At 41.2% G+C, this 12,412-nt stretch overlaps 1 protein-coding gene across 2 annotated transcripts in view; it reads right to left on the reverse strand.

The window, feature by feature from the left end:
• Positions 1-12,412, reverse strand: part of KLHL29 (kelch like family member 29) — a 405,611-nt gene that overhangs the window by 242,817 nt on the left and 150,382 nt on the right. For both annotated transcript variants that reach the window (XM_037392581.1, XM_037392580.1), the window contains exon 3: positions 9,663-9,968. In XM_037392581.1, the coding sequence (XP_037248478.1) occupies positions 9,663-9,923 (261 nt within the window). In that variant the 5' untranslated portion in view covers positions 9,924-9,968. The remainder of the gene's footprint in view (positions 1-9,662; positions 9,969-12,412) is intronic.

The raw sequence follows: 12,412 nt of genomic DNA on the forward strand, positions 1-12,412 counted from the left end.
ATTCTATAGGTATGTCAGCGATAAAAGGAAGACTAGGGAAAATGTGGGGCCTCTCTGGAAGGAAACGGGAGACCTGGTTACCCGAGATATGGAGAAGGCTGAGGTACTCAATGTTTTTTTTGCCTCAGTCTTCGCCAGCAAGTGCTCCAGCCCCACTGCCCACGTTGCCTTCGAAGGCAGGGACGGGGAGAATGAAGAACCACCCACTGTAGTAGAAGATCAGGTTCAAGACCATCTAAGGAACCTGAAGGTACACAAGTCCATGGGACATGGTGAGATGCATCTGCAGGTCCTGAGAAAACTGGCAGATGAAGTTGCTAAGCCACTAGCCATTGCATTTGAGAAGTCGTGGCAGTCTGGTGAAGTTACCACTGACTGGAAAAGGGGAAACATAGCCCCCATTTTTAAAAAAGGAATAAAGGAAGACCCGGGAAACTACAGGCCAGTCAGTGTCACCTCTGTGATCCTGGCAAGATCATGGAGCAGATCCTCCTGGAAACTATGCTAAGGCACATGGAAAATAAGGAGGCGATTGGTGACAGCCAGCATGGCTTCACTAAGGGCAAACCGTGCCTGACAAATCTGGTGGCCTTCTACGGGTTACAGCATTGGTGGTTGGGGAAAAGCGACTGACATCATCTACCTGGACTTCTGCAAAGCACCTGACACTGTTCTGCGTGACATCCTCATCTGTAAATCAGAGAGGCATGGATTGGATGGACGGACTACTGGGTAGAGAAGGAATTGGCTGGATGGTTGTACTCAAGGAGTTGTGGTCAACGACTCAATGTCCAAGCGGAGACCAGCGATGACTGGCGTTCCTCTGGGGTCAGTAATGGGACCGATGCTGTTTAACATCTGCGTAAGTGACACGGACAGTGGGATCAAGTGCACCCTCAGCAAGTTTGCTGATGGCACCATCCCTGGGAAGGGATGCCACCCAGAAAGACCTTGACGGGCTTGAGAAGTGGGCCTGTGCAAACCTCAAAGTTCAACAAAGCCAAGTGCAAGGTCCTGCACATGGGTCACTGCAATCCCAAGCACAAATATAGGCTGGGTGGAGAATGGATTGAGAGCAGCCCTGAGGGGAAAGACTTGGGAGGTGTTGGTTGACGTAAAGCTCAACATGAGCTGGCAGTGCAGGTCTGCAGCCCAGAAAGTTATCCATATCCTGGGCTACATCAAAAGAAATGTGATGAGCAGGTCAAGGGAGGTGATTCTCCCCCTCTACTCTGCTCTTGTGAGACCCCACCAGGAGTACTGCGTTCAGCTCTGGTCGCCCAACATAAGAAGGGCATGGACCTGTTGGAGCGAGTCCAGAGGAGGGCCATGAAGATGATGAGAGGGCCGGAGCACCTCTGTTACGGGGACAAGCTGAGAGAGTTTGGGTGATTCATCCAGCAGAAGAGAGGGCTTTGGGGGAGACTTATACTGGTCTTCCAGTACCTGAATGGGATCTACAAGAAAGCTGCAGAGGGACTTTTTGCAAGGGCGTGTAGTGATAGGAGAAGGGGTAATGGCTTTAAACTCAAAGAGGGTAGATTTAGATCTAGTAAAGAAACAAGTTGCAAATGACTCACAGATTTAGTAAAGAAATTCTTTACTGTGAGGGTGGTGAGACACTGGAACAGGTTGCCTAGAGAAGCTGTGGATGCCCCATTCTTGGATGTTTTCAAGGCCAGGCTGGATGGGGCTTTGAGAAACATGATCTAGTGGAAGGTGTCCCTGCCCATGGCAGGGGGGCTGGAACTAGATGATCTTTAAGGTTCCTTCCAGCCCAAACCATTCTGTGGTTCTATGATTCTGTTTTGCAAGCAACTTCTAAAATGAAAACTACAAATCAATCAGCAATTTGAGAAAAACAGTACCATCTAGAAAAATGTTATCTGTTTAGAAAACAATTTATTTTCCTTCTGATATGCATTAAATATTTTTTTTTTTCAAAATGACCACTGTTTTTCTGTTACTTATAATAAAAATCATGGTATGGAGACATCGCACTGAACCGCTTCTGCAGTCTTCTACAAACTGTTTGCGTCAGGCTACTCTGTACCCAAAATACACCTTAATTCACTCATCCCCTCCCTCAATCATTTTTCTGACATTGCTCTCTTTATGTAATGCCAAAACCAGAAATTACCTAGTTGAGACAGAATCAGCTTTCTTGAAAATAATTTCCAGGGTCTACCTGACGATGTTAAGCATTGACAGCAAATATAATAGCAAACCACCAAGTGCTTCCTTGTGAAATTCTTTCTGTAAGTTATGTTTGATGGCAATATGTTCCTAAATGACAGAAACAAACCTTAAGATTTTACGCATCTACAACTCAGATAACATACCCTCCTAGAGAAGTACTGCTCCTTGGAAATAAACCCTCTAGTAATCACCACGAAATCATGGGCAGGTTTTATTTAGCCTGACAGGAGGCTGGGACAAATTTTCTAATGAAACACCCATGCCTGCTGAACGGCAGAAGCATATATTCTGCTGCATTTTTAATGGATAATCTGCAACTAATACACATGAAAATGAAGGAGCGATGAGAAAGAAATCAGAAAATAAAAAGAACTAATTTCAAAGACTCAAGCACTTAAATCCTGGCCAACACACTTTTTGTTTAGATTACTTTTACCACTGATATTTATCCCTTTTGGAAGTCAAGATACTTTTTGATCCAAGTGCCAAAACCTAGAAATATTCCTTTTTCTTTATCCAAAGCTGTCATGTCTGTGACCTTGTAAGTATTTGGCTATGTCAATTAGTGCTTCAGAAATGCTGCCTTTCATCTTCAAATGAAACTGGGCCTAGAAACTGGCCAGACCTCTTAGCTCTTTCAACAGATGATAAACACATTGTGAGTCAAAAAATCCAAGCAGGTTTTTATGACTTTATAGATTAATTAACATGCCAGGGCTTTCAGACCATATTCAGCCCAATAAAGTACCTGCAAAAGTGGACAAAGTAAACCCACATTTTGTATGTTTCCATTTCTACAATGTTAAAAAGATGTAAAAATACATCTGAGAAAAAATATGAAATCAGATGGTAAGGTGAAGTGGCAGATCATCAGCACAATTTAAGCCCTCTCTAGGGCCACAGACCATTAAGAATAGCCTTCTACAGAGGAGCATGAAAAATGCCCAAGGTGTCTCTCCAGTTTGTTTGAAGTGAAGAATTTGTTCCTCTACTTCATGCCCTTCAACATGTCAGTTTTGGAACCCACCACTGATCTCACTTTGCCCTCTTGTCCCTTGGTGGTACAACTACCTCCCAGGAGTAACTTTTTCGTGGTAGCTTAATACAACTGCTTCAGCAGAAGTCATTGCTGAGTTCAATTCACAGAGATTTTCTGTTAATTTGTAATTAGGAAAAAAAACAAACCAAAAAGTCTCCAGAGTCAATGATCAAATCTCTCTCTGTCTCCTCCTCTCATTCCTGGTACAAGCTCTCTCCATTCCTCAAAAGCAACTCTTAAAAATTATTTGAGGATACCAGGAGGTATATTGATAAAATAAAAAAATTAATATACTTATTGTGGTACACTCTGCTGATTTCACCCTAGCTGGGCTGGTGTGATAGCATGTCATATCATATCAACCATACATTTTGGCCGTCCTTCCTTGCTTGCAGACCCCTCACAGAAGCACAGTCTGGAAGCTGCACTCCAGTTCAATGGTGTGTCACCCCAAAAGGTAAATTGTGCAAAGCTTATTGAACTTTCAAACCTAGAGAACCAGAAGAATGTGATTTCCATGCCAGGGAAAACCTGTCCTTGTCTTCTGTTACAAACCATTGACTGCTACGTACTCTGAGAATTGCTCTGATTTCCTATACATCCATTTAATAGACTGTCATAATTAGAGCTTCATATGCACCTGAAGTCTCTGCATAGGTGCGAATGGGCTTGCATCTCATTTGCCAATGAACCTGGACATTACTGTATTTTAAAAATTTACCCATAGGTAAAAATATGCTCCTGGAAAAAAAAACAAAACAGTTGCACTATTTGACATCCAGCAACTGAAGCCTCCCTTACCACCACAATAATTTGCCTGAAGAATCAGGAGGATCTTCAACACAGCTTTTGCTATTAATGCTGGGACATTATGGGCTAGACTGCTACATCATGTCCAGATCAAAGAATTAACAGTGTAGTATCTGAAATGGTGACAAAAATATGACAACTATCAATACCAACCCTCAGGGAGGTGGAAAAGTAGCTTTGCACAGAGAAGCTGGAAGAGCAAATCCTATATACTTCATCATTGCATGTTTTGACTTTTTTTCTAGCAACTGTTGTATTCCAATATTTATAATCTCTCTCTTTATGCAAGCGTCTTATGTTTTATAATAAAAAGAGTACATAAATTTCAGTTACCATTGCAGAGCAAATTGTTGTATGTAATTAGTCATGTACAACATAAGGCGTAACTTGAAAAACAATTCATGTTTATTTTTCCTCTGCTTAATCAATATTTTAAATATTTGTGGAAGCCATACACCAGCTTAGCAAATCATCACCTCTGAAGTGAGAGAAAGAGAACAGACAACACAAATTCTGCAACATACAGCAAATCATCTGCATATGGCAGACTGCTGTTGAGGGAACTGCATTTTTTTGGACCATAAAGGGAAGAAGCATATAACATTTTACTTCTGTGACGTTCCACTTTATTCTAACTGTGCATTCCTCAGCCATACTGACTTGTTTTTCCTTTAACACAAGAATCTTCTTCCCTCCCCACTCATTTTTTTAATGCTATTTAGATGTAGTGATGCATGGCAGCAAAGATAGTGGGGGCAATTTTTACCCCAGCAATACTTGCCTGACTTTCCAGAGAGGTTAACAAACTCTTTACCATCTCTGCCTTATCTCCCACATCATAATTGTGGCTAACCGCAGTGGGATAAAAACGACAGTAGGCAAAACCACACAAGTCTTAAATGCTACAGGAGTACTGTAAGTACAGCAGACCAGGATCACATCTCAGCTATGCTATTTAAAGACTTAAAACTATACAGTTATCCCTCAGCTCAACTAGAGAAAATCTTATCAAAACTGAAGACTGGCATTTTTATAAAATTTGTCATAGGTTTAACCTTGAGAATAACAAATCATTAAGTGTGTGGGGGCTTTAGAATCAATTTATGTTCCAAGCAAAGGGTTTTTAAAATTAAGGTTGAAAAAAAAAATCAGATCTTGCCTGGTGTTGCACAGATTCTGTTGATGTATCAATCTTTTCAGGCATTTAAAAATAATATAGAGATGATAAAAGTAAATGTTCTATAACCAAAAAATCTCTTGGTAATAAAATTTCAAATTACAGCCCATGACAACGCTTCTAAATTGAAGCTGTGATACAGGAGCTTTGATGGAGAAAATTGTACAAGTAACTCGCAAAGTAATTCGGAAAAGCAACAAAGAATGAAGGTGCTGCTGAGATGAACAGAAAACATGGCTGGAATGATGTGCAGAATCCTTAAATGAATTTTACACTGTTTTGTTGCCAATATCTTAAGCAGTGCTGCAGTCTTATATGGATGTCTTTGATAGCATCCTTCTCACTGAAGGAAAAAAAAAACCAAAAACCAAACCCCACCGCACACAGACGAACCCAAACCTGAGCTCAATCATCATACATGACTGGGCTCTGAGTGTGACAAATTGATCTGAATGCAGCAGTTTAATGGCAGGAATTGCCCTCTCCTATGGACTACTTCGGGTATTCAAGGGGTTGAGGAAGTATCTCCAGTGAAGGATTCATCCCTTCAAACTGCACTGACTCTGGGTGCTGGTCTGTGGCCCAAAGCTTTGGGTACAGCACCAGAACAGAAAAGCCAAAGTGAGTAAAAGAGCTGGAACTTCCCTCACAGTGACACAAAACGAGCAGAAAACCAATAATCCCTACCTGTGAGTGCCTCAGTTTCCCTCTTGGATGCTGGGAGTGTGACATTAAACTATTTCTTACAGGAGGCTGAGGTTTAAATAGTTTTTCTGATGTCTTCTGGCAGCCTCTGATGAAATGGGTTGCAGCAGCGCAAAGTATCATCGCGGGTTTGTTCAGCCAAGAATAAAGCTCAGGAAAATACAGCTTTTTTTGTTTAAATAACTCAGACCAAACATCCGTAACCACTTAAATGTGGCAGATCCACTAAGTGTGATTTGTACTAAAGCATCTGTGGTAAGAAGGTTACAGGTACGCTTTGAGAATAAATTTCAAAGGTCTGCAAAGTATAATTAGTTCTAAAGTCCTCCTACACATTAATAATTAGCAATAAAATCCTTCTAAAGTCCTCCACAGGAAGACGTAAAACCTCTTCCAGAAGCATAAAAACACAGACCAAAACCACCCCCTTAGAGTTGCTGTTACATACCTTAAAGCTTTCCCTCTGAAGATGGTTTCACCTCTCCAACACTTGATCTGATCAATTTTTTCTCTCCCTTCCAATGCTTTTTGTGTTCATACCACATAACTGGGGGTGAAATCTTTAATCTTACATACATTTACATAATCATTTAAAGACCAGATGGTTCAGCCAGACTAGACAACCTAGTGGTCCTTAAAACTATCGAAAAATTCCTTGACCCGTTCCATCACCAACGCAGCAAGTTTCACCATCCAGTTACATGTCAGAGAGAAATGAAGTTTCTTCCTCTGTTTTGAATTTCTCACCTTAGGATTCAGTTAACAGGGAGCTGAAGGACAGGAATATGAGTAGTTTCTGCCAATACAAGTATCCAGAAGACAGATATTGTCAAACAGACTTCACTGCAGCCTTTGACAAGATTATGATTCTGTTTGATCACATGTAATGGAGGACGATGACACATATATGCATTTTTAATAACTACTGACTTAGCATTTTGGCAAAACTCTGGAGCAATTATTACCTGGGCAGACATGTGAACAGAAGGGGTTAGTTTTATCACCATGCAAGAGAATGGTGAGTCTGATGCTGAAAGGATGCATATGGTTTTGGTACTTACAGAATCAAAGCCAAATGAAGAACAAAGGGGATGCAAAAGAGACGCAGTCATTTGGAAGCTACTAAGACCAGTACACAGCAGTAAACTAGAGGACCCAAGGACCAAAGGTTTGAAGACAGACTAAACGGTTTATAAAAAAAGATGAAAAAAACTTTTAACTGGGAGGATAATTAATTAGTAGGAACACAAAATGAAGGGAGATGGACAGTTGGCCTCTATAGTCTGAGACCTTCAAACTAGCTCAGAAGATACACTAAAGTCAAAACTGGTAACTGGATGACAGAGAATCCTTTCTGTCATCAGCGTGGAGGAACACTGCTGGCTACACCCATCTCTTTGGACAAAGAGACAAAGAGAACCAGGTTCTCAATCTTCTTGCTCTGTAACACCATGATACTTTATTTATTCACCATATCATGTCTTGTGTGGGGCACCTCCTCGGCACTGAGTTTAATGACATCGGCCATAACATTGGGGAAAGTTCAGACTGCAGAAGGGCAGCTAAGCAATCAAATATCCTGCTCCCAACCACAAAACACAACTAAGAAATTCAGCTTAAGATGACACCTGCCCCCAACAAGCTGGTAACCCATAAACGTGCTCACAAAAAGACTGCAGAGGGTAGTCTGTGAACTCTCAGCTCAAGGCAACTTGGCACATTCCCGTTTAAATAAACCAAGCGACCGCGTTATTCTTCTGACTTGTGATTTCCTCATTACACAGATTTAATTTTTTATGCCTAACCATTAGCTGGATTCTACAAGGGAAAGCCACTGGCTGGTTACATTGCTAACCACAAGTGTAAATCTGCTGTGTGTAAAGGACACAGACAGAGTCAGGCAGGGTGAACATGAGTATGTATGAGCACCTGATGGTTTTTTCCTGACAGTGCTTCACATCATTAGTTGGAAGCTTGCTAGGCACCATATCCTTACATCTCTGTTCATCTTACCTACCTCACTTCTTTTTCGAAGTTTTTGTCTCTAGTGCATGCAATTTTGAATTTTTTAGAGCTGTTTAGCTGATTCTTGGCAGAGTCTGGGGCAAAGACTGTATGCATTTTTACACATTTATTTTATGGGAGATTACACAGCTGATTAACAGTTCTCTGAACAAAAAGCGTCCCATGTTACCTCCATTCTTGTCTATTTATTGCTTTTGATCTATTCATGCCAAAACATTCTTACTAATGAAAGTCATCAGAAAATTGTCTAATAAGGTAATTTAGAAGACAGTTCACATTGAGCATATGATCAAAAAGGCATTTAACTTGCTGTTCCTGCCTCCTCTCCCTCAATAAACACATGGTTTACTGGCACTGCTACGCTTCAAAATGGTTCTGAACATCTGGGAGAAGGGCTGAGCAGCTCCAGACAATTGTTGGACTCTAAGTAGACCCACGAACAAAGGTCATGATAAATGAAATGACTGCTTTGGCTCCAAAATTGCCTCAATTATCTCCAGACAAAGCATGATTGAAATGCATCTATCGTGGATAGCATCTGGAGAACCCTAAATATGTTTTGATCAGAATCCGATTGGCTTCTTTCAAATGAAATAATTTGAAGATGTCATGGAAAATTTTTAAAAACAATCACACTGTAAACTTTGGCCTAATGTTTCCTCCTGCAGCACTGACCTTGCTTTTCTACAGTGTGAAAAAAAAATCAATATAATAATGGTATTGCAGTAAAATTTCAGCTTGCTCTTGGCTTACTTTAAATAACTTTATTGTCTCCTTTCCCTCTGTCTGCGTCTGCTGTATTTGGCACTTGCAGTTATTAAAATGAAACCAAGTTGAAAGAAAATGTTAAATATCATAAAAAGAAAACCAGCAGTGCTTCTGGCTCACTTTGCTAACGCTGTGGTCACCTTTGCAATTTGCCAGGGTTTTCTACTCCCCAGCTGTTCTACCTGAATTTGCATGCAGAAAGAAACCCCAGCTTTCTACTGGAATAACAACTTGTATGTTGCAAATTTAAGAGCCAAGTGTTTTTTTTTTAAAAAAGGAACAGTCACCTTCTTCCCTCCGATTACATATTAGAACAAAAAAGCCCAATGGTTTACTAGGATTTCAATTCTTTGCCGCTTAACATTTGCTTACTCCTTAGTGTGCATTTCTGCACAAATGAGAGAGCCTGGTTATAGGAGTCCCACTGTTACACTCCAACCTGCCCTAGGAATGAGGTTTTGAGAACCTTATAGGAAAGTACCAAATAAAGAGAAGAAAAAAACCACCATTCAACCAAAATTATGCCCTTTAGTTACTTCCCACTCCCTCTGGATGAAAACCACATCCACTTGTTGTCAACCACAGCTCTGCCTTGGTCAACAGACAAGAAGAGTATTCCCAAAAGCAGAGGTGGGAACCACACGTTCCAGGGAAAGTAACAGAAAGCCCAAATGTAGGCAACGATGAAAGGAAAAGAAGCATTTTCTCTGCCTGGGCCTCTCAGCAGCATGGGCACCCTCAGTCTCGGAGTACAAAAGACCTACTCTAGTGTATGCACAACACACAAAAGAATAAAAAAGACATAGAATGCCCACAGAAAATATTTTTCCCTCCCCTTGGTTATATCATGAACACAGATTTTGCAAAGGGGCAGATGAAGGTCAATCTCTAACATCCTTTCAACACATCAACCCCAGGGAAAAAAAGCTAAATTCTTACTTTGGTAGTTGAAGCTGGAGACGAGTTGGCCACCAGGCTTGTGATCACATCACTGTTGACGGTGGTGCAAGTGGCAGTGGCTGGGGTGGGGAGCCGGGAGGGGACGATGGGCAGGGGCAGCAGCCCAGGGCGGTTGTTGCTGTTGGTGCTCACGACGCTACTGCAGTTGGTGCTGCTGACATGGTTGCCGTTGGAACTCCAATCCCGGCGATCCCACCCGGCCCGGTAATCTCTTTCAAACCGGCTGTGGTGCCGTGACATCTCGATGGAGGGCAGCTTCTTCTCAAAGGGAACTCGAGAGTTTGCCTGAAAGATTAAAACCAAAGAGGTGTTAGGAATAAGGACACGGTACAGCGATCACACACTACAATCACGAGGGCGAGTCCCTGCCATGCCTCCTCTGCTTCAGGAGAGCACTGTTTCTCCTCTTTTCCCAGCTAAACATCAGGAGGAGGAGAGCGGTGTAGCCACATATATTAATTTAGAACACAAATTTGTACAAGCATGTGGTGGAGAGACCAGCCCCTCAGACCCAAGGAAACACCATCTGCCCAAACTCTCTAGCAAAGTGACAAGCAACAGCAATCACGAAAAGCTGACTTAGAAGGAAATCACCATTCAATCTTCTGACAGCAGAAAAATGTTTCCAACAACTCTGTCTTGCAGTTTTCTCAGCAGCCAGATGATTGCTGTAGCTCTTTTGCGCACCTGATGTGTGACCAAGTATTAATCCTAAAGATCAGAGGGAGAAATACCTATCTGCTAAATCTACCTATTGCTTCTATGTTTTCAAAGACAAATAGTGCTTGACGTAGCCCCCATCCCCTCCTTCTTGCTTGATATTCTCCCTGGAAGCTCCTACAGGAATGCTTCACCCTGTGATGCTGAGCTTTCCACAGTGTGGCTGCTCTCCAGGGCAGGCCAACATGTTCTCTTTCCTCCCGTGCCTCTGGCTAGACTTAAAACACTTAATATACCTAAGATGATCAAATGACCAAGTTGCTTTGTGTGATCATCCTGTCCTTATCATTACTTACCTCCTCAGTCTTTGTTATCCATAGATTTTATCTGCCAGGAGCAAGACATCTGAACACAACACTGAGAGTTCAGACTTCCAACATCTAATCCTAGTTCTGATAATTACATGTTATGTAGCCTAGAGCAGTTACTTAATTCTTCCTGCCAAGGTCTCCTAACCTGCAGAATGGTGGCAATAATGCTATTTTCCCAGCAGAGTTGAGAGTAAGTGAAAGTTTACAGCATTTGGAATTGAAGAACAGTATAAATAAATGCTAAATATATTTATTCCCATAAATAAATAATGGGTATCTAAGTCACTGCAGCATCTGATCTATTTTATTTGCATCACACGATCCAGTAAGTTCTTTGTAATAATAACATCAGGTCAGTTGAAGAAATTTTGTTTCACAAATTCTTAGATACAAAACCGGACTGTAAAACCAACTGCTTGTATGGCTGAGGAGGGAGCTGAAACCAAACTCACCCAGAAACCTAAAGATAAGAAACTACTTAAGAGAGATATAACTTAGAAGTGTTATAAACCAGTACGCCTATCAAAAATGTTAAGTTATTCACGTGTTAGAAATAAACAATAACAAAAAAGGCAAATTAAACCAACTATTATGACTAAATAATTAAAGGTTCACCTGGTTCAACAGAGAGCTACTAGCCTGAGACAAAATAAACTGTTCTTATTTAGAAATTCAATAATATGTGTATTAAAAACCCCACAAAATACCCTCCCACAATCATTATCTTCAACAACAGGATGAAGCAGATCTCCCAAGAAGCTGCATTTGCGATGGTTCTGTTACCCCTGTGCAGGAGCGAGCACCTCCAGCGACAGCACATATTGTTGTAGAAGTTGACCACAAAATTAACATTCCCCTTAATCCAACAGAGACAGCTATTTTTACACTGGTATGATTTGATGCCAAGATTTGATTGATGATTTGAGGGTTGATGATTCACTGATATTTACTTAGATTCCTCTTTCATGTATTTTTGTGGCCATCTGATACTTCAATTCCAAAAGTTTGTTTCATATTTTCCAGGAGACCATGTTGAAACAACAGCTACACACTGAACACAGCAAAAATCAGAGATGCGAGTGCTGTGAAAGATGCTGTAGTGAAAAAGAAACTTTTGTTTTAGCAGAGGTGCAGAAAGCAAGTTTTTCCTCTAGTGGCAACCGTCTGGGAAAACAATCAGTACCTAAAGATAGTGTCTTTTTAAAGGTTAGAAATTCCACAGGTATAAACTCCCTTCCCTTTGTTTTATAAACCTTTTGCAAAGCCAAGCATAAAGGGAGACTGTTAACTGCATGCAAGCTGCAATTTCAAAATATCCTTTATTATTCCTTGTGTTTGGAAAAGCATCTTTTTAAATCTCCACAGTTTCCACCACTGTATGAAGCTATCTTTTTTGACTGTTTGGATGGTGGCTGTCAATTGAATGCCCTTCTCCTTCCAAGCTCCATTAGCTGTATTAGTGTACTTCTTGACAAGGCAACTAGAGAGAACCAAATCACATATCCCCCACCCACCCACACACTTGAGTATATCTGACATTTAATTCAGCGGAGAGCAGAGGCACACATGCACGTAAGTCAATAGCTAGCAGTTTTTGCCACACGATCCAAGACACCATGCCCCCAGCAATTCTACTATCAGATGAGACTGACAGGCAATTACGTCAATAACAAGTAGGAAAAAAGCCTATGACTAAGC

Source organism: Falco rusticolus, chromosome 6 (genome assembly GCF_015220075.1).
Source record: "Falco rusticolus isolate bFalRus1 chromosome 6, bFalRus1.pri, whole genome shotgun sequence".
NCBI classification, from domain to species: Eukaryota; Metazoa; Chordata; class Aves; order Falconiformes; family Falconidae; genus Falco; species Falco rusticolus.